This window comes from Phodopus roborovskii, unplaced genomic scaffold (assembly GCF_943737965.1).
Source record: "Phodopus roborovskii unplaced genomic scaffold, PHOROB, whole genome shotgun sequence".
NCBI classification, from domain to species: domain Eukaryota; kingdom Metazoa; phylum Chordata; class Mammalia; order Rodentia; family Cricetidae; genus Phodopus; species Phodopus roborovskii.
The window spans coordinates 26,019,332-26,041,867 of record NW_026126540.1 but is presented as its reverse complement, the minus strand read 5'-3'; the positions used below and the strand labels follow the sequence as shown (position 1 = coordinate 26,041,867).

Sequence of the window (22,536 nt, the reverse complement as noted above, 5' to 3'; positions counted from 1 at the left end):
GTTCCACTCTCAAAAGTACCATACACTTCCTAGGCCTCCTATCTGAGACCCATGTTCAGGGGGTCTGGGTCAGTCTTATGCTGGTTTCCCAGCTGTCAGTCTGGGGTCCATGAGCTCCCCATGTTCAGGTCAGCTGTTTCTGTGGGTTTCTGCAGTCTGGTCTTGACTCCTTTGTTCATCACTCCCCCCTCTGCAACTGAATTCCAGTCGTTCGGCTCAGTGTTTTAGCTGTGGGTGTCTGCTTCTGCTTCCATCAGCTCCTGGATGAGGGCTCTAGGATGGCATATAAGGTAGTCATCAATCTCATCTGGGAAGGGCATCTAAGGTAACCTCTCCACTATTGCTTAGATTGTTAGTTGGGGTCATCACCCTAGTGTGAGATTTCTCTTTAAACCTATAATGGCTCCCTCTATTATGGGATCGCTTCTTTTCTATTCTATTGTTCTTTTCTATTCTTCCCCTGGTTCAATTTTCCTGCTCCCAATTTGCTTAGAAGATCTTGTCCCTTTCCCCTTCTGTAGGGGACCAAGTATGTCTCTCTTAGGGTCCTTCTTGTTTCCTAGCTTCTCTGGCGGTGTGAATTATAGGCTGGTGATTCTTTGCTCTATGTCTAAAATTCATGTGACTGGGTTATCTCACTAAAGATGGTTTCATCTGGTTCTATCCATTTGCCTTCGAATTTCAAGATTCCATTGTTTTTGTTTGTTTTGTTTCATCTGATTAGTACTCCTCCATTGTGTAAATGTACCACATTTTCTTTGTCCATTCTTCAGTTGAGGGGCATCTAGGTTGCTTCTAAGTTCTGGCTATTACAAATAATGCTGCTATGAGCATAGTTGAACAGCTGTCTTTGTTACATGAATGTGGATCATTTGGGTATGTGCCTAAATTTCTAGATCTTGTGGTAGACTGATTCCCATTTTCCTGAGGAACTGCCAGACTGATTTCCAAAGTGGCTGTACAAGTTTTTACTCCTACCAGCAGTGGAGGAGTGTTCCCTTTTCTCCACATCCTCTCCAGCATAAACTGTCTTGGTGTTTTTGATTTTAGCCATTCTGACAGGAGTAAGATGGTATCTCAGAGTTGTTTTGATTTGCATTTCCCTGATGGCTAAGGATGTTGAGCACTTAATCTTAAGTGTCTTTCAGCCATTTTAGATTCCTCTATTGAGAATTCTCTCCAGTTCTGTACCCCACTTTTTCATTGAATTTTTTGGTGTTTTGGTGACTAGCTTCTTGACTTCTTTGTATATTTTGGAGATCAGCCCTCTGTCAAATGTGGGATTGGTGAAGATCTTTTTCCATTCTGTGGGCTGCCGTTTTGTCTTGTTGACTGTGTCCTTTACCTTACTGAAGCTTCTCAGACTCGGGAGGTCCCATTTATTAATTATCCATCTCAGTTGTCTGTGCTACTGGTATTATGTTCAGGAAGCGGTCCCCTGTATCAATTCGTTCAAGGGTACCTCCCACTTTCTCTTCTAAGAGATTCAGTGTGGTTGGATTTATGTTGAGGTCTTTGATCCATTTAGACTTAAGTTTTGTACATGGTGATAGATATGGATCTATCTACAGTCTTCTGCACGCCAGCATCCAATTGTACCAGCACCATTTGTTCAAGATGCTTCCTTTTTTCCATTGTATAATTTTAGCTGCTTTGCTAAAAATCAGGTGTTCATAGGTGTGTGGGTTAATATCAGAGTTTTCAGTTCCATTCCATTGGTCTGCCTGTCTATTTTTGTGCCAATACCAAGCTGTTTTCAGGACTATAGCTCCATAGTAGTGCAAGTCAGGAATGATAATGCCTCCAGAAGTTCCTTTATTGTACAGGGTTGTTTTGGCTATCCTGGGATTTTTGTTTTTCCATATAAAGTTGAGTATTGTTCTTTCAAGGTAGTGAATTGTGCTGGGGTTTTGATGGGGATTGGATTGAATCTGTAAATTGCTTTTGGCAAGATTGCCATTTTTACTATGTTGATCCTACCTATCCATGAGCATGGAAGATCTTTCCATTTTCTGGTGTCTTCTTCTTGAAAGATTCAAAGTTATTCTATACAGTTATTCAAAGTTATTCTATTCACTTGTTAATGTTGCCCCAAGATATTTTGTGTTGTTTGTGGCTATTGTAAAGAGTGATGTTTCTCTGATTTCTTTCTCAGCCCTTTTATTGTCTGTATATATTAGGGCTACTGATTTTTGTTTGTTTTTTGAGTTAATCTTGCATCTTGCTACTTTGCTGAAGGTGTTTATCAGCTGTAGGAGTTCCCTGGGAGAGTTATTCAAGTCACTTATTAAACTATCATATCATCTGCAAATAGTGACAGTTTGACTTCTTCCTTTCCAATTTGTATCCCCTTGATCTCTTTTGTTGTCTTACTGCTTTAGCTAGAACTTCAAGTACAATACTGAAGAAATATGGAGAGAGTGGGCAGCCTTATCTTGTTCCTGGTTTTAGAGAAATTGCCTTAAGCTTCTCTTCACTCAGTTTGATGTTGGTTGTAGGTTTGATGTATATTGCTTTTATTATGTTTAGGTATGATCCTGTTATCCCTGATCTCTCCAGGACCTTTATCATGAATGGGTGTTGGATTTTGTCAAGGGCTTTTTCAGCCTCTAGTGAGATGTTCATGTGGTTTTTCTTTTTCAGTTTGTGTATATGGTGGATTACATTGATAGATTTTTCATATGTTGAACCATCCCTGCTTCCCTGGGATGAAGCTTACTTGGTCGTGGTGGATGATTTCTCTAATGTGTTTTTGGAGTTGATTTGTCAGTATTTTATTATTTTTTTCATCAGTGTTCATGAGGGATATTGGTCTGTAGTTCTCTTAGTTGTGTTTTTGTGTGGCTTGGGTACCAAGGTAATTGTAGCCTTGTAAAAAGAGTTTGGTAATGTGTCTATTGTGTGGAACAATTTGAGGAGTATTAGTATTAGCTGTTCTTTGAATTTCTGGTAGAATTCTGCACTGAGGCCATCTGGCCCTGGGCTTTTTTTTCATTGGAAGACTTTGATCACTACTTCTATTTCATTAGGGGTTGTAGGTCTATTTAAATTGCTTGTCTGTTCTTGATTTAATTTTGGGAAGTGATAGCTATCCAGAAATTTGTCCATTTCCTTTGGATTTTCGAATTTTGTGGACTACAGGTTTTCAGAGTATGATCTCAGGATTTCCTCAGTGTCCGTTGTTATGTCTCCCTTTTCATTTATAATTTTGCTAATTTGCATGTTCTCTCTGCTTTTTGGTTAGTTTGCATAAAAGTTTGTCTATCTTATTGATTTTTCTCAAAGAACCAACTTTTTGTTACATTGATTCTTTGTATTATTTTCTGTTTCTACTTTATTGATTTCAGCCCTCTATTTGATTATTTCCTGGCTCCTCTTCTGGGGTGAGTTTGCTTCTTTTTGTTCTAGAGCTTTCAGTTGTGCTGTTGATTCTCTAATGTGACTATCCTCCATTTTCTTCATGGGGACACTTAGTGCAATGAACTTTCCTCTTAGTACTGCTTTCAAAGTGTCCTATAAGTTTTGATATGCTATGTCTTCATTCTCATTGCATTCTAGGGACTCTTTCATTTCTTTCTTATTTCTTCCTTGACCCAGGAATGATACAGTTGTGCATTGTTCAGTTTCCATGGGTTTGTAGGATTTCTGCAATTTGTGTTGTTGAATTCTAACTTTATAGCATGGTGGTCTGATAATATACAGGGGGCTATTCCAATTTTTTAATATCTATTGAGGTTTGCTATGTTGTGGATGGAATATGTGGTCTATTTTAAAGAAGGTTCCATGTGGAGCTGAGAAGAAGGTATATTCTTTTGTGTTTGGATGTAATGTTCTATAGAAGTCTATTAAATCCAATTGGGATATAACTTCTGTTAATTTTTTTGTTTGTTAAGTTTCTGTCTCATGATCCTGTCTAGTGGTGAGAGTGGGGTGTTGAAGTCTCCCACTATAAATGTGTGAGGTTTTATGTGAGATTTGAGTTTTAGTAATGTTTCTTTTACAAATGTGGGTGCCTTTGTATTTGGGGCATAGATGTTCAGAATTGAGACATTGTGCTAATGGAGTTTTCCTGTGGTGAAATGACCTTTTTTAATCTCTTGATTGATTTTAGTTTGAAGTCTAATTTGTTAGATATTAGGATAGCTACACCTGGTTGTTTCTTGGGTCCATTTGATTGGAAAATCTTTTCTCAACTCTTTACTCTGAGGTAGTTGTCTGTCTTTGAAGCTGAGGTGTGTTTCTTGTATGCAGAAGAAGGATGGGTTCTGTCTTTGTATCCATTCTGTTAACCTATGTCTTTTTATAGGCAAGTTAAGACCATTAATATTGAGGGAAATTAAGTACCATTGATTATTAATTCTTCTTTGTTTTGGATTTGGTGGTGGTGGTGTGAGTAGATTTGCCCCCTTTTTCTTTTGGCTTCTGGTACAGTGGGATTATATATTGCCTATATTTCTGTGAGTGTAGTTAACTTCCTTGGGTTGGAGTTTTCCTTCCAGAACTTTCTGTAGGGTTCCATTTGTGGATATATATATGTGTGTGTGTGTGTTGTGTAAATCTAGTTTTATAATGGAATGTCTTGTTTTCTCCCTCTATAGTGATTGAGAATTTTGCTGGGTATAGTAATCTGGGCTGGCATCTGTGGACTCTTAGTGTTTGTAGAACATCTATCCAGGACCTTCTGGCTTTCAGAGTTTCCATGGAGAAAGCAGTTGTAATTCTGATAGGTCTGCCTTTATATGTTACCTGGCCTTTTTCCTTCACTCCTCTTAATATTCTTTATTTATTCTGTATGTTTGGTGTTTTGATTATTATGTAGTGAGGGAACTTTTTTTGTGGTCTACTCTATTTGGTGTCCTGTGTGCTTCTTATAGTTTCATAGGCATGTCTTTCTTTAGGTTGGGAAAGTTTTCTTCTGAGTTTGTTGAATATGTTTTCTGCACCTTTGAGCTGAGCTTCTCCGCCTTCTTCTATACCTATTATTCTTAGGTTTGGTCTTTTCACGGTGTCCCACAATTCCTGATTATTTTGTGTTAGGATTTGTTGGGTTTAAGATTTTTTTTATTTTTGGTCGATGAATCTATTCTGTCTTCGATCTCTTGTATTCTGTTGGTTATGCTTGCATCTGTAGTTTCTGATCATTTATTCAGCTTATCTATTTCTAGCGTTCTCTCAGTTTGGGTTTTCTTTATTGTCTCTATTTCAGTGTTCAGGTCTTGAACTGTTTGAGTTGTTTCCTTCATCTGTTTGATTGGGTTTTCTTGGCTTTCCTTGCTTTCTTTAAGAGATTTGTTGATCTCTTGCATTTTTTTTTGTTTGGTCTTCTATTCCAATTTTTTGTTTCTTTTTTCTTCCATTTCTTTAAGGGATTTTTTTTTTTTTTCATATCCTCTTTTGAGGGCTCCTATCATTTTCAAGAAGTTGTTTTTTAGGTCATTCTCTTCTACTTCATCTGCTTTGGTGTGTTCAGGTCTTGTTGTTATATTGTCCCTAGATTCTGGTGGTGTCATATTGGTCTTTCTATTGTTGAATGTGTTCTTGTACTGCCATCTTCCCACCCCTTCTTACTGTGGGTGCAGGTGGGCTCTCTGTCTACTCTTCTGGTGGGGATAGGTGGGTCAGGACTAAGATTTCAGTAATTCTGGATGGTCCGAGCTCTCTTGGAGGTCTCAAGGAGAGGGTGTAGGAGGGCCAAGGGTCAGGTGAGGGCTGGCTCCGGATGTTCCCAAGTGGTGAGTGGGCAGACCCAGGAAGTTCCAAGCAGAGAGTGGGGGTGTTGGACCCGAACTGGCCAAACACTCACCTCAAGCAAGAGAGTGCAGCAGGCCCAAACACTTTTGTCAAGTTTTAAGTGGAAGTTCTTAGTACCCATGTTACAGGTGTTATAAGCACTTTCCTGCCAGCCTGGTCCCACAGCCGTGTCAGTCCCAAACAACACACAGAGGCACTGTATTAGTTATGAAACTGTTGACCTGTTACTAGTAGTGTTTTTTATTAGCTCTGTCTTAAATATTAACATTTTACTGCCATATGTAGAAAGAGTTTTCAGAGTTGCTGGAGTAGATCGATCTGCCTTGGCCCTAGGAAGTATCCTCAAATGCTTAGGTACGACTTATGTTGTGACAGATATCACTGTAGATATTGTTAATTAGAACAAAACAAAAATAAAGTTCTTTTATTTGGTCATTAGAGAAAAAGAACAAGTTCGAATTTGAATTTTCCACTTCTGTCCATTCATCTTCCCTCTGTCTGTAGTCTGGTTACTGTATCATCTGTAGTCTGTTCGTTGTGTTTGTCTTTGTCTGCTATGGATTATCTCTAACAGGTTGCTTTGCTCTATATTTATTGACTAACACAGAGATAGGGCATGGGAAAGGAATAGAGGTACTTTATAGGAATCTTTAATAGTTTTACATGGGGTGGAACTTTCCTGGCTCCACCTGACCCCAAAGCACTCAGAAAAACAATACTGCAAACAAACATTATTAAGCTATATTCATATGTCATATGCTGTTTCCAATATTTATGGTTGATATTTATTTTATAAGGTTGCTTCTAACACTCTCTCTCTCTCTCTCGCTTTCTCTCTCTCTCTCTCTCTCTCTCACTCACACTCCTGAATTTAGATACATGGAAAAGAATATAACTTAATGCATCAGCTTAGGTTGTAAATGGGAAATTCAAGGTATATTAAGGTTGGTTGTTGCATGTGTTCTCTTAAATTTGGGTTAAACAGGCTGAGCACTTGGGAGGCAGAGGCAGGCAGATCTCTGTGAGTTCAAAGCCAGCCTGGTCTACAGAGCTAGTTCCAGGACAGGCTCCAAAGCTACAGAGAAACCCTGTCTTGTAAAACAAAAAAATAAAATAATGTTCCTCAACAGCAGGGAATAGGGCCAGGAGTTGATCTACTCTTCTGACTTTAATCCTGAACTCATTCTCTTGTCTAAGATTCTGGGAAACCAGGTGTGGTTCCAGAACTCAAGTCTGAGACAAGAGAATCATGAGTTTTTAAAGACCAGTATAGTCTGCATGGTGAACTCCACAAACAGGCCTTGGTAAGAAACTGTCTCAAGAAACAAAAAAAAAAAAAAAAGTAAAACTGTGGGAAAGTATTTGTACACTAATGTTACAACAAGGAAGTGTTCTTTATTCCATCCCTTCCTCATCTCAGTGTGTGTGTGTGTGTGTGTGTAGACAGACGAGAGAGAGAGAGAGAGAACAAGCACGCTTATTTTAGCCCCATACTTTTCATTGCCTTAAGTCAGAATAGCCTTCATTTAAGTCCAGCAGATCTATATCCTAAATGTATTTAGGCCACACCTATTCCTGTTCTCTTGCTTCATCTGAGAGTCTTTCTCACCCAGCCTACCCAGGGAGGTCTACCTTTGGCTTCTCCAGTGACTGTGATTATAGCTGCTCCTGCTCTAACTGCACATGGCACACTTTTCACTATACACTTTATATCATTGTTACCTTTAATAGATGCTATTTACTCTCTCCTTGCTCTCTCCATTGTTTTCATGTGTCTACAATTTCTCATATGCCACTCTCCTTAAGCACTAGTTATTATAGTAAATACCCCTGTGTGATGGCGATGATGATGGCAGTTAAAGTGAATACATGCTTTCCTGAAAATGCATCCAGATAAACTTTCTTTTTCTGCTTTTGCTTTGTGATAGGCTGTTGATGATGTAAAGAAAGGTTACATTAAAGCAGAGGAGAAGTCTTACCAGTTACAGAAGCTATATGAACAAAGGAAAATGGTCATGGTAAGTTTGTGTCTCCAGATACTTTTATAAAATGCCCTCATTACCTGTTAAACTTCTTGTCCTGGTCAATTTTGAAAGGTACCACAATCTGGTTAGAGGCTTAATTAATTAAGAGGGAAAACATATAGACGTTTATACAAAAATCCCGTTATATTTCCCCCATTTATTACATCAAAAACTTGGATTATTATACATAGGCATATAGTTTTGTTAATAGCCAAATAATATACTTGTGTATGAAGAACTGGGACTAGAGATCCACTTCTGTAATCCTAGCACTCTGGAAGTGGCCGAGGCAGGAAAAATGGGTTGTCCTTAGCTGTCTAGTGAGTTTGAGGCCAGCCTGGGCTACATGAGTCCTGACACAAAACAGCAACAGAGTGATGTTTAAACCACAATGTAGGCTGGAGAGTTAAGAACACTTGCTGATCTTGCAGAGGATCTGAGTTTGAGTCTCAGCACCCACATGGCTGTTCACGACTGTCTGCAATTCCATTTCTAAGGAGTCTGATGCTCTCTTCTGACCTCTATGGGCCCTAGCACACACATGGTATACTTATATACTTGCAGGCAAAAACACTTTACATAAAATAAATACATCTAAGTAAACCCTTAACATTCTAGTATTTAGATTTTTTTTTAATTAGTATTTATCTATTCTAGAGCATGTCTTAGCCCAGGTTAGCCTGGAGCTTGGTGTGTAGTCCAGACTGGCCTCAGACTCTCTATAAAGACCAGGCTAGCCTTGAAATTTGACTTGAACTTCCTGTTTCAGCCTCCCAGTTGGTAAGGTTACAATAATAAGCCACCCCATTCAATTAGATTTTTAACATTAAAATTTAGTTTCGCTGTGAGTTAGCGAAGTCATTACTTTTACAACTTATTTTTCTCCATTTGTTTAGACAGTTATGCTCAGTGGTGCTTTTTTTAATGTATTATCTCTTAGAGTTGTATTTGATTTAGACACTACTGGCTTCATGTGGCTACTTAAATCTAAATTTGACACTATTTGAAATTCATTCCTTTAGTTATACTAGCCACATTTTAAGTACCAAACAGCCACCTGTAGCCAGTGGTTGCCATGTTGCACATATGGGACATTTTCAACATTGCAGGTAGTTCTGTTGGACAGTGCCCCCTACAATGTTCTTTAAATCTTTAGTTTTTAATTTGTATCTGCCATAAATACAGGTAGACATTGTAAAAAAAAAATAATAATAATAAAAAATTGGCAAAGAATATAAAATTTTTATTTATAAATTTATAATTATAAAATATTTATAATACAGTTAATAATTATAAAATAATAATATATAGTATATTATAGACATATACTATATAATCATTATAAATTTCTCTCTTGGCAGATTATTTACAGCTGAATTTTTGCAGTGTCCCATGTGTATCACACAGGATAGTAGGTGCATTGGTAATGATTCTGATACACTACTTGGATTATTTTTACCTTCTGTGTATTTATTATCCATTTACGTTAATTTGTTAATTTAATTGGACCAGGTGTGGTGATATATAAACTCAGTGCTCAGGAAGCTAAGGCAAGAGGATCATTATTTAGCCCAGACTGGGCTGTCTAAGGAATTTGAGTTTGAGATCAGCTTGGACACATAGTGAGACCGTGTCTCCATATCATTCTTCACCCCATACACATACACAAAGAACCATTAGATTAGAATGTAAATAGGGTCATCGTTGACCTTAGCCCATGATCTTACATCTAGAGAGGATAGTTATTTTATCACTAACATGATTAAAAGAAAATCTCTCTTACATAGAAAATCACCGGAGATCAAGGAACTATCTTATCAATATATACAAGCAAGCTAAATAGAAAATCAAAAATCTTTTAAGTATAATTAAATATTGGCAGAATTTTGGCTAAGGGAATTTTTCTGTCTATGAAATAGTATCTTCAAACACAACTGTTGTTTAATAGCACTGGGACCAAGTATGACGGCAATACTAGCAAATCACTGAGAGTGATGCCAACCTGTATATAGAGCTACAGGACGGCCAGGGCTGCGTAGTAAGGTCTTGTTTCAAAAAACAAACAAAAATCCATTGTCTTGAGGGCTGGAGAGATGGCTTAGTGGTTAAAAGCACTGACTGCTCCTGGAGAGGACCTAGATTCGGTTCCCAGCACTCACGTGGTAGTTCACAACTGTCTAACTGCATTTCCAGGGGATCTGATGCCTTCTTCTGGCCTCCTCTGCACCAGGCACACGTGTGGTATATAAACATACGTGCAGGCAAACATGCATATATGTACAATAAAAATGAAAACTACATTTTAAAAAACATACTTGGGAGCTTGGTGGTGGTGCATGCCTTTAATGCCATCACTTGGAAGGCAGAGACAGCCAGATCTCAGTGAGTTCAAGGCCAGCCTGGTCTACAAAGCAAGTTCCAGGACAGCCAGAACTGTTACACAGAGAAACCTTGTTTAAAAAAAAATAAAAATAAAGCATACTTGAGATTGTGAAACCTGAAGACCTTCAGAATGTCAATTCAAGTTTGGGGAGACTTGGCTCCCAAGTTTTCTCTCAGGCCGTGTCCATTATACCTGGTTTGACCTTTGGCAGGTCAGCTGGGAAAGCACAAAATTCTTTAGGATGGACCCTTAGCCCATTCACCTGAAGTGTACCACTCTGTTAGGTATCATGCTTCTCTCTACTGAACATTTATAAGATATCCTTTACCATGCCTTTTAAAGTGGTCTACTTACTAAGTCATATGTAATGATTCAAGGTCATATTTAGCTATTCTAAACTGGAAATGGACAGAATAATTCTATGTGGCTGTTTTGTTTTTTTAGACAGGGTCTCATATGCCCAGGCTGGGGCTGTACTTGCTGTCTCACCAAAGCTGGCTTTGAACATCTTTCCATTTTCATCTCCCAGATTTATACCACCATGCCTAGCTTTAAATTTTTGTTTTTTAAATACATGTTGTAAATACATTAGAAAATAAAAATTTACCTTTTCTAGTTTTGAATTTATGTAACTTTTCAATGTTTTTTTCTTTTTGAGTTTGCTACAAACTCAGCAGTGTAGGGATTGCCTTCTTAAAACTGAGAAATTAATGCCAACCCAAGAGTCTCCAAACTTGGTCCCATTGAGACTACATCTGGTTTCTCTTTAGGGACATAGTACCCTTGGTTTCTGTTAAGATTATTTTTAGAACTGAGGCCAATAAGAACTCTTTTGAAGGTCTTTGGCTTTCAGGGTGACATCTTTGAATCCATGGGCAGGAAGAAGAGATTGAGGCTGTGCTGGTCCTCTTCTAGACTGCTGAAGTGCCGCTCATTTTACAAAGTAAACTCAAGAGTGCAGTGCTCAATCAGTGTCCTAGTTACTCTTCTTACTCATTGTGACCAAATACCAGACAAGAAACTACTTCAGGGAGGAAGAAGTTGCCCTGGCTTACAGTTAGAGGGTACGCAGTCCATCATGGTGACGAGATTGGGAGACAGCTGGTCAAGGCCTGCTCCTAGTGACCTACGTCTTCCAGTAAAGCTCCACCTCCTGAAGGCTCCATAGCCTTCCTAAAACAGTGTCAGCCAGCTGGGGACCGAGTGTTCAAATATATTTTATATTCAAACCACAGTGTCCGAGGTCATGTGACTGGCTAGTCAGAATAGAGCTAGGATTCAGAGTGGTGTTAGAACTCCAGTTCATATTTCCCCAGAATCCACGGAGACAGGATGACCTCTGCTTCCAGGTGGCAGTGAGAAAGGCCCCAGGATTAATATTTGGGTAATACCACAGAGTATTCAGGATTCACAGAGGTCCATATATCTGGTCGCTTTTTCTATCTTTGCCTTTATCTGCATGCTGCTTAAAAAGCAATCTATACAGAGGGCTGTGTATGGTGGCACAAGCATGTGATTCTAGTACTCATGAGGCAGACACAGAAGTACAAGTTTAAGGCTAGCCTGGTGAACTTACTCTGTTCTAGGCTAGATTACTGGAATCGATCGACATAATAAGACCCTGTAGGGAGTAAGGTTTTTCTTCCTGCTGCTGGTTTTGTCCCGCCACCGCACCAGCCCCAATTAATGCACAGAGACTCTGTATTAGATATAATGCTGTTAGCCAGGTACTTGTTTCTTATTGGCTAGCTTTGTCTTAAGTATTAACCCATTTTTGTTGATCTATGTATTTCCATGTGGTCTCATCTTACTGGGGAGTGGGGCAGGTGTCTGGTCTCCCCAGTCTCTCCATCTTGACTCTTCCTTAGTACTTCCTCTTTCCTCCTTGTCTCCTAGTCCCGCCTATCTTGCTTTCCTATTGGCCAACAGTGCTTAATTCATTAAACCAGTATGAGAAACATATATACAGAATGACATCTCCCATCAAGACCCTACCTCAGAAACATTTCACCCCCTCCTCCTGCAATAAATTTATGCAGTAAATTGCCCTATTAGGAATATGACAGATGTGTGTCCTGAAGGAAATAATTCAATTCTCAATGAATTTCTTTCATGCCAGCTTTGTTTGTTTGTTTGTTTGTTAAAAAGCATGAGCAGAACTAATCCGAAGGTTCTGTGGCACCCACCCACCTGCATTATAGGTTAAGCACCGTGGAGCAGAATAGCTGTATATTGAGCCTGACAGTGATTCTGATGACTATGCTGGGGATGTGGCTTGGGTTGGATGTTGAAGGCCTGAGTTCAGAGTATTCTTTTTCCTTTTCTATTTTATTGTAAACTTTTAAACATGTGGAGAAGCTGAAAGGACAGTCTAGGAGGTCCAAAAGGCCTCGTGTGCCACCTGCTGCACCGTCTGGCACTCTCCACCTTTCTAACCAGCATGCTTTGTTTGCCTCTATCTTGTATTAGAGTTTTTGCTTTTTTTATTTACTTGCTTCTTTGTGATGCTGAAGGTTGAACTCAGGGCTTCAGGAATGCTTGACAAGTACTTTCACTGAACTAACTTCCCAGGCCCTACCCTGGAAGTTGTTTTTGTTTTTAATGTTTTACATGTGTTTGTTTGCTTCTCTGTATGTGTACAGTGTGCATACAGAGCTCGAAGAATCCAGAAGAGGGTGTTATATTTTCTGGAGCTAGAGTTATAAACAGTTGTGAGCGTACACACACACACACACACACACACACACACACACACACACACACACACACCCGTGCAAGCATAGCAAGTGTCTCTGAATGCTGAACTGTCTCCCCTGCTCTGGAGTCACTTCGCAACCATTCTTTTTGTATACCATGTGGCTGTACCACCACTCCCTGAGCTCTCAAGCCATTCTTGAGAGAAAAAAATGGTTGATCTCTTTGGCTAATAATAATAGAGCTTTTAAAAAGGTTTTTAACTGCTGGGCAGTTATAGTACATGCCTTTAATCCCAGAGCTCAAAAGGCAGAAGCTGGCAGATCTCTATGAGTTTGAGGCTGACCTGGTCTACAGAGCAAGTTCCAGGACAGAGCTACACGGAGAAACCCTGTTGGGTGGTGGTTGTACACACCTTTGATCCCAGCACTCGGGAGGCACAGGCAAATGGTCAGCTTGCTTCCAGCCAGGGCTACACAGAGAAATCCTGTCTTGAAAAAGAAAATGAAAACAAAATTTTTAAAATTATAATTTATTAATTATATAATTATGCATCAAATTTTGTGCTAAATATTTTACATTTGATGCTAACAAATAAATAATATTATGATATAGGTGCTAGCATTATATCCCACTTTATAGAGTAAGAAAGAAACTAAGGCTCTGGGGTTGAGTAACTTGCCTGAGGTTCTATAACTAGGAAATAAGCAGTTTGGATTCCAGTGCAAGGTGACCTGAGCCCAGCCCGGTGACCCTGTCTTCTGTTGTGTGCTGCTGTCTATCCAGGCCTGTTGCTGGTTATGGCTCAGAAGAGTTCTTGCCCATTGCATAGCACCTACCTCTTGTCATATTTACCTGTGTGCAGCAAGGTTTGTTTGTCTGCTCATAGTTCACAAGCAGTAAACAGCGTCTGTTTGAAGGACAATAAAGGAGCAATGAGTGGGGTGGTGTGGTGATGGGAGAATGGGGGAACGAGGCTTTGAAGTATTTGGGCTCTTCTGAACTCACCTGCCTCTGTTCTTGCTGTCTTTTTATAATTTCCCATCTTCTAAGTTGTTTTTTACTGAAGAAGTCAGGGTATGATTCCTCCCCACACACACACCAGGTCCCTAACAGCAGTAGCAGTGTTTTAAGTGTTAATCTGTTAATCACCAGAGGCAGAGCCATAGATTGCCTGGTGTCTTTTTTTTTTTTTTTTTTTTTTTTTTTTTGTGCTTGTGCCATTTCTTAAGAGAAAAGGCAATTAACTATCCGGTCTCGGTTTGGAACCCTACCCTTATCCTGAAGTCACCTAAGGTAGTGTGCATCTGTACATGCCAACAGTGTCCTGGCCTTGTGTGACTTTCATATGTGGGTGTGGAGGCTCAGTGCTTGTTTCCGAGGCAACCCTTGAAAGGACATCAGCTCGGACATCATGAGTCTTTCTATTTCCTCCTTTATCTCCCTTTATCTGTTTCTCCTTTACACTTCATCCACGTGTCTTCTGTTTTTTCTTGCTCAACTTGGAATGTGAATTGAGTTAGAGACCAGCTCTAACAGTAGATTAGGAGCAAGGCTGGGGTGACCCTCAGAGTGAGGGTCATGCCTTTACTTGATTTGAGTCCAAATGCTTTTTGAGATCCATTGTCTTAGTTTCATCTGTGCTGCTGTGATGAGATGCCCTGACAAGCAGTGGAAGGAAGGGTTATGATAGCTCACAGTTCTGGGCTATGGTCCACTATTGTAGGGAACTTCAAACAGCTAGTCACAGCACACCCACAGTGCATACATGCATGCCTGTGTTCAGCTCACCTTTTTCTCTTTAGACAGACTAACACCCAAACCCAAGGGGTTGTGTCACTCTCATTTAGGCTGGGTTTCCTGTTTTCAGTTTAATCAGGTAATCCCCCACAGATATGCTCCTAGGCAACCCAGTCTAGACAGTTCCCCACTGAGCCTCCTTCCTCAGTTGATTTTAGAATGTGTCTAGTTGACAATTAAAACTACCACACATATATACTTGAGACTCAGGGGTCAACTGGGTCACTTAGGAATTAGTTGATGGTGAAGAAAGGAAAGTCTAGGGATCTAGTTCTAATTGTTCCATTTCTGACAAATAACCTCAAGATAAGTTTACCTCTATATTCTGTAAAATGACTAGGTTTTGTTGTTTTTTATTTAGTTTTAATGTGTTATGAGTGTGAGTGTGTAGTATTTTAGTCTTCATCATTAAGATCAATGTAACTTGATTAGAGAAGATGAGGTAAATTGTTATGAAGATAGATTAGATTCCCATCCTTAAGTTCAGTGAAAAGAGAGGACCGCACTGGCTGCTTTCTAGTACAAGAGGTCTTAACTATAGTCTCTTCTGTCACTTCATTTCTGTATCACCTTTAAATGAAGAATTGGTGTTAGAAGGATGAGGGTAAAAGCTGAAAATGGGATAAGAGTATCACAGAGGCCTGGCCCAACACAGGGACAAATGTGAAATCAGAAGCTAGGTCTTTGGGTCGTTAGGTGAAATACTCCTGTCCATCCCAGTAACTGCTTCAATGTCTTTGTGATGTGGTTTTCATTTGTATTCATTTATTTACTTAGTACCTCAACATGCTAAGGACTTGTGAGGGCTACAATGAAATCATCTTCCCACACTGTGCCTGTGACTCCCGGAGGAAGGGGCATGTTATCACAGCCATCAGCATCACGCACTTTAAACTTCATGCCTGCACTGAGGAAGGGCAACTGGAGGTAAGATTTTTTCCTGGGGCTGGGCCAGGAGCTCTGTCAGAGGGCATTTTGATACTTAATTCTGTGTTTTAATTCCTCTTTGTAAAGCAAATGAAATACACAAATCCACACTGATCCTTATTTTACTGACTCCTTACACCAAATTACTCATTTTGATTATGGTGTGGTGTGTGTGTGTGGTGTGTACAAGTGCACGCACATGCACACAGAAGTGCCTATGCCATGGTGCATGTGTGAAGGGTATAGGACAATTTTGTGGAATCATTTTCTCTTCTTCCACCTTTGTTGGGTTCTGGGGCTCAAACTCAGGTCAACTTGCCCAGCAAGCACTTACCTACTGGGCCACCTCACCAGCCTCAGATTCTCTTATCACAGCCTTTGCCTGAGACACTAGTATTTCTCCATCAGAATCCCTTGGTAGACCTTACTCTGATGTTCTTGGCTGTCCAGAACCAGGTAATAGCATTTGAATGGGATGAGATGCAGCGATGGGACACAGATGAAGAAGGAATGGCCTTCTGTTTTGAATATGCGCGAGGAGAGAAGAAACCTCGATGGGTTAAAATCTTCACACCATATGTGAGTGGGAGATGGGAGGCATGGGGGAAATAGCTGGGGCTTTTGAAGTAAATCCTAGTGGGAACTGAAGGAAAATTTGCATGAATCTGGGGCTCTAGGAACAATGACGTTATGATCTCGGAGAACTCTTTCTCCATTGTCTTGCCATAGTTGGTGTTTGTTGCTCTTGTTTGTTTGTTTGTTTATGACAAGGTCTTACTATATAGCCATGGCTGGCCTGGAACTTGCTCGTTTAGCCTTTGAACTCAAAGAGATCCACCTGCTTCTGCCTTCCGAGTGCTGGGATTAAAGATGAATACCACCGTACCCTTGATTGATCCGTAGTATTTCTATAGCCAGCCTGAACTCATGCTTTTATTCCTTTGTTGATAACCATAAGATCAAAAAGACCAGTTTGACATTTTGTCTAGCTGTGATTGTGAAATTTGCATTCTGTATGTCATAGTCAACACTAGGAGGAGCTAGAGAACAATAGATTGCCAGGTCTGAGTTTATGGTTCCCAGCAGGATTTTTTTTTCTGTCCTGGGTGGGTTTGGAAGGTGGGATGATAGCTCTGAAGTTCAAAGGTGTGGTCTTGTGTCTGGTCTTAGGAGTCAGTGAGTATTGCTGCCTTTATCTTTTTTTTTTTTTTCCAGTTCAATTACATGCATGAGTGCTTTGAGAGGGTGTTCTGCGAGCTCAAGTGGAGAAAAGAGGTAATTCTAAAGAATTCTTGAATTAATTTCATCTTTTTGTTTAAAATTTATAGGCCCATGACCAAATACTGGGACCCTCACCTCCATTTCTGTCTTTCTAGGAATATTAGTTAGAGACTGATTATCCCATGTGAGCCAGGACATTCTCACAGCGAGGCTGGCCTCTGGATGGTGAATGGGCTATGCAAAAAAGCCCTGCTACTTCCCTTGTGTAGAGGGTGGACACTGGCTGCAGGCTCTCCCATCTCTCATGACTTCATGGACCCTCTTCTGCCTGTTTGATTTTTGTTGTTGTTGTTGTTGTTGTTTTAATCAAATAACCCACCATGCTGTTCCTGACCCAGGAGAGCACCTGCCCTGAGTTTTAGCCATCGGTCTGGATAAGTCTCATTAGAGTCTTTCTTCACTAACCAAGGACATATTGGGGGAGATTTGTTGCTACTGTTGTTTATAGGCATCAGTACTGGAGCAGAATTTAGAAGACTGTCTAAATACCTAGCTCCTTATTCTCAAAGAATCAGGAGATGAAGAGGTTCAGTCAGTCACATGGAAGTTGATGTTCTTGCTATAGTAGAAAGAACACTGGGCTCTGGAAGTCATCTGGGATTTCTTCTGCTTCTTTTGTCAGTAATTTTGGGCAAAACGATATCCTTAGGTCTGAAGTCTTGTAAAAAACAGGAAGACTGATCCAGGTGGTAATAGTCAGGGTCCTCCATGCTCAAGGGGCTGTGGATCTGGATGGTAAGCCGGATTCAGTTGTCAGCCAGGCTTGCAGCTCCAGTTCTGTTTGAAGGTTGTCTCCAGATCGGAGGCCACACTGCTCCTAAGTAACTCTTCTTTTTTTTCCCTTTCAGAATATTTTCCAGATGACGAGGTCACAGCAGAGGGATGTGGCCACCTAGCCTTTCCTCATCCCTTCCCTTCTCCTTGCCCTCATCCTCTTAGTCCTTTTGTCAGACAGTAACCATTAACACAAAAGAAGTAAAAAAAAGAAAAAAAAAGTCAATATATCCCAAAGTCCCAAGCTAAATATTATTACTAACTCCTTGTGAGTTTCGCACCTCTGGAACTAAGCTGGTAGAGAACAGCAGGTTGGTAGTGCCAGACGTCCACTGAGATCAGGGAGGAACAAGCCCAACCAACTTGCCAAAGGCATCTTTGTCGTTTTCCCTGGGCCTCACACCAACAGACTCTCCTTGTACTATATTTTTAAAACTGGAACTATGAACTCCATCCATTTGCACTGTTCAAGCATATATATGTATGTATGTATGTAAAAATTATATATACACAAATTAGCTGCACGTATATACATATATATATTTCTTTTTAAATTTCATATTGATGGCAGTACCTTTTTTAGCTTGTGTTTTTACACACCTTTCACTGAATTCATGACCTCTCTCTTGCTCTCTTTATTTTGAAACAAACTTTAAAAAGGAAAAAAAAAAATTACAGGGAAAATACCTCTCCTCATGAAGGACTCGAAAAGTTTACAACCTGCTTGGGTTTTCCCCCTTTTTTGTATCGAGTACAGTTTCTGGCAATTGGTTTGCCATAGAGTCTGAGGAGCAAGGAGTGTGGTAGTGTCCTTATCTTGAAGAGGGTGCTGAGGAGGAGAAAGGCTGTGTCTCAAGAGCAATGAGACTGCAGGTCTACAGGGAGTCTAAAAGACCTATGGTCTCAATTCCAAGTCGCTTTCCTGGTCCGTCGTTCCCACTTATGACTTACTAGTTCATTCTGCATCTTCTTCCTGTTTCTTTAGGGTCTTTTATATGCTTCCTTTCAACTGGCCCACAACTGAGTTGAGGGTAGTCTCAGGAAGTTGTTACCATAGGAAACTTTTCTTCTGTGACACAGATAGTATTTGGGACTAAGAGAAAGCCTAACATCTGAGGCACAACAGTTGGACATCTGTAGGAAAGGAAGAAGCAATGCCTCCTCCATTCCTGTCCAGGAACCAATATGTTTTATGTCCTCCATGGCTTCCTTAAACAGTTGTATGGGGAGGGAGTGGCTTGGGAAAACTTAGAGTCTGGGTCTCTGTCAACCAAATCATAGCCCTATTCATGCCAGCTAAGGGCCCAGGAAGAAGTGGATGTATGTTTGATTTTGGTTGATCTCCACCTGTTACTTCAAAGGGGACTGAAGAGAAATCTCTCAAAGAGTTCTTTGTCTGGGGTTGGGGCTGGGGCTGGACCTCAGTTGATAGAATGCTTGCCTAGCAGGCATAAAGTCCTAGGTTCTATTCCCAGCACCACATAAACCTGGGTGTGGTAGTGCACACCTGTAATCTCAGCACTTAGGAGGGGAGAGGGGCAGTGTCAGAAGTTCAAGCCCATCCTCTGCTACTACAGGAGACCCTGTCTCAGAAGTCAAAAAGATTCTTGTCTGCCCTTGTGTTTAGATTTCTAGGACCTAAGAGATACAGCTGGGGCACAGGCCAGGGCTGGCACTAGGGTAATATTTTTAGACTTTGAGTTCCTGCTTCCCTACTTTACCTTTCAAATAGAAGCCTCTATAGGCTGGCATCCTTGGCTTTATGTAGCTGGAGGGCAACTGGAATTGGGTGTATTTGGCAGTGCTGCATTTGGTTTAAAGTTTTCATACTGGTTTTGCAGATCACGATGAGACCACTTTTCTGTATTATTCTGGCAGCCTCTTGTCCCAGGAAGGACAGCCTGTTCCTTCCCTCTTCAAATCTGTGGAATCACAAAGTATATAAGAATTGTGAGTGTTTAAAGTTGAAGAGAGCAATACTTGATTTGAAGGCTTTAATCCAAGACCAAACTCCTCCTTCTGGCTTTAATAATGAGTCTGAGTACCTTAAAAGAAAATGCATTGATTTCCACTCCAAGATGTTTTGGAGGCCATCTTTATTCACACTGTTAAAAAAAAAAAAAATAGCAACAGTGTGCTCCTGTTCCCTCAGTGGGAAAGGCATGAAGGAGTCTACTGGACAGGTAGAGTAGACTCCAGGATAGAGACAGGGCTTTTTGGAGGTCCCACAGAATGAGCCCCAAAGCTTTTAGCCTGATAACAGAATCTGTGTAGCGGCAGCCTACTTGAAGTAGTCTCAGTTGCAGCAATGAAGTGGGAAGGGGGAGGCCCAGAAGGCTCACAGTGGGACTCGAGTCATGGGGGCAGAGGTCACTGTGGCAAGAGGCCCAAGGATCAAGTCCCTTTGCATGAAGCAGTGTTAGATGTAACTCTGTTCCATCCCCCCATTTCCCTTACACTTCCTTAGTCCTGGCTTCTTTCTGCCCAGGGTGGCATCTACCCAGTCTTCTTTTCTTTTGCAGTTTGTTTCTGAGAAAGGGAATCACACTCCCTAACTTCACCCCAGCAGGATCTTCCTCGCCTCCCATTGGCTCCACCATGTTGAGTTTCTGAGACAAAAATTCAAGAGATTTTTATGGACCCTGAGAACCCTAGCCCTGTAGGAAGCTTTGCTTGGGTAGTGCTTTGAGCTTGCTGCTCTTTGTATTTTTATCCTGGTCTCCATTTTTCTGCCCTCCCCATGCTGAAGCCTAAGCTCACCACAGCTACAGATATATTAGTGCTCGGGGCAGCTCTGAGCCTGGACAGAGCTCTCAGGGAGGGACAAGACAAATATTCCAGCCCAGTTAGTTTTATTCTTAGTTACCTGGACCAGTAGCTTTGAGTTATCCCCTTTTATAGCTCCAAATCCAATGCTTGGAGCAGCGAAATAGGGCACCGATAAGAGGAGACACCTCTCTCATCTCAGAAATTCCAGCTTAAGGGCCAGCTCCTAGAAAGCAGTTTTCTTAAAGGGACATGAAGTCTCCAGGACTGGAGGGTCTCCCTGCTCTCCTGTCCGTTATGCTGTCTGGGGGAATGGCCTCAGCACACTGCTGCTCCCTCGCCAGTTTTAAGGGTTACTTTAACTTCTTTTTGTATGAGGGAGAGTGTGGCCTAGTGCTCAGATCTAGTGAGAGGGAGAATGCCTCTTTAGCCCTCCACTTTGGGTTCCTCTTGCTCTAACCCTGAGTGCATCTGCCAGGCGTCCTTTACCTAGACAGCAGCAGCTCCTCAGCAGTAACTGAGGGTATACAGAAAGCGGACTCTGGGGAGGAACAGGACTGAAGAGGGCCTGATGCTGGTAGGAGCACTTGGCTAGCTGCTAACATGGGTGCCAACTTGGTATCATGCCCCCCTTTAAGCCAGTAAGCTGGGCTTCAGTTTCTCCCAGGCCGTGCATCCTTTAATTTATTTGAGAGAAACTCTAATTGTATTCTCACTGCAGTATCTTGTATTTTTATTTGTGATCTATGAAATGTGAAGAGAAAATGCAGAGACCACACTGGGTCCAGTGTTCTCCAGCCCCTGCTCTAGAGCTAACCACTCTAAGATTGTCTGGTAATGTCACTTAGTGTAATTAATTGTAACATATTCTTTTAAATAAATTGATTTATTGATGAAACAATTCTTTGGTTTCCTAGACTACAAATCCTTTGGGGTTATGTGGAAAGAACTAAAGAGGGGCCTTTGAGAGTTCAGTTGGAATGGCTACTCTGAAAATGATAGGCAACATCTGACTGGGTTTTCCAGGTAACCAGTGAGTCAGGGAATGGAGGTAGGAAGAAGCAGTTCCTTTCCCAGTGGCTCCCTCAGCAATTCCATGTATTTCCTCAGCTCTGTTGAGCCCTCCTGTACAGACTCTTGTGACTGTCACAGACTCCTTCACCAACCAAGCACAGATAAAGCCAGGCAGAGCCTCAGGGACATGGTATTATGTTCGTCCATCCACCCCCCCCCCACCTTCCCCAGCATGTGTAGATCTCATTTACAAGTAATAAGGAGACTTTTTATATGGCCCCTAGCAGATGCCTAGGCAGCGCCAGGTCTGGGGTGGCATTCAGTCTCTGATCATGTGCCTGAGAATTTCAGTGTGGTCCCGCTGTCCTTGCTTTTACATAGAGCGCCCAGGTACCAGGCCACATTCTACTCAGAAGAGAGCTGCTCCCCAAAAAGTTCAGCATTTGTAGTAGGTCAGACATTTCTGTTGTTCTGTGACTTCATTTCTTGGTATTTTCATAGTCCTTTACCACATGCTTTTGTTACCTAGTTGACCCTAAGAGCAAGGACCACCAGGTTTGATATTTGGATTTGAGGAGAGATGATATTCACAAGCTCAGTCACCCAGTCACCAGCATCCAGTATTTGGAGTCTGACAAATACTGTACCCCTAGACATTAAAAAATATTTTTTTCTTCAATAACAAAAGATCCATAGAAAGGTAGAATTATAGAATTAGATTTACAGAGGTTAAAGTCAACACCATTAAGAAGTACCATGTGTATGGGGCATTGTGTGAGACACTGTGGTAGACATAGGCATACTGACAGCCTTACAGAAGAGACAGGACAGCCTCATGATACACAGAAGGTTTCAGTGCATTGGGGACTACAAGAAAAGGTCCAGACATGGTGGTGTATGTCTATAACCTCAAGACTCAGGAGACAGGAGGATTAGGAGTGCAAGACCAGCCTCAGCTACACAGCAAGTTCATGGCCAGCCTGGGCCACATAAGACCCTGTCTCAAGATCAAGGAAAGGGATAAAATGGTTCAGTAAAGATACTTGCTGTCAAACCTAACAACCTGAGTTAGAGCCCTGTGTTCCACATGGTGGAAAGAGAAAACTGGTTTCCATGGGTTGT

At 41.0% G+C, this 22,536-nt stretch overlaps 1 protein-coding gene across 2 annotated transcripts in view; it reads left to right on the top strand.

Moving 5' to 3' along the window:
- Window positions 1-21,301, top strand: part of Snx27 (sorting nexin 27) — a 77,963-nt gene extending 56,662 nt beyond the window's left edge. The window contains exons 8-12 of one of the 2 annotated variants that reach the window (XM_051198788.1): window positions 7,680-7,769; window positions 15,430-15,579; window positions 16,030-16,158; window positions 16,795-16,854; window positions 17,709-21,301. In XM_051198788.1, coding sequence (XP_051054745.1) covers window positions 7,680-7,769; window positions 15,430-15,579; window positions 16,030-16,158; window positions 16,795-16,854; window positions 17,709-17,756 — 477 coding nt within the window. In that variant the 3' untranslated portion in view covers window positions 17,757-21,301. Of the gene's footprint in view, window positions 1-7,679; window positions 7,770-15,429; window positions 15,580-16,029; window positions 16,159-16,794; window positions 16,855-16,955 lie in introns of both variants that reach the window. The other variant, XM_051198789.1, reaches the window with a different exon arrangement.
- The last annotated feature ends 1,235 nt before the right edge of the window (window positions 21,302-22,536 follow it).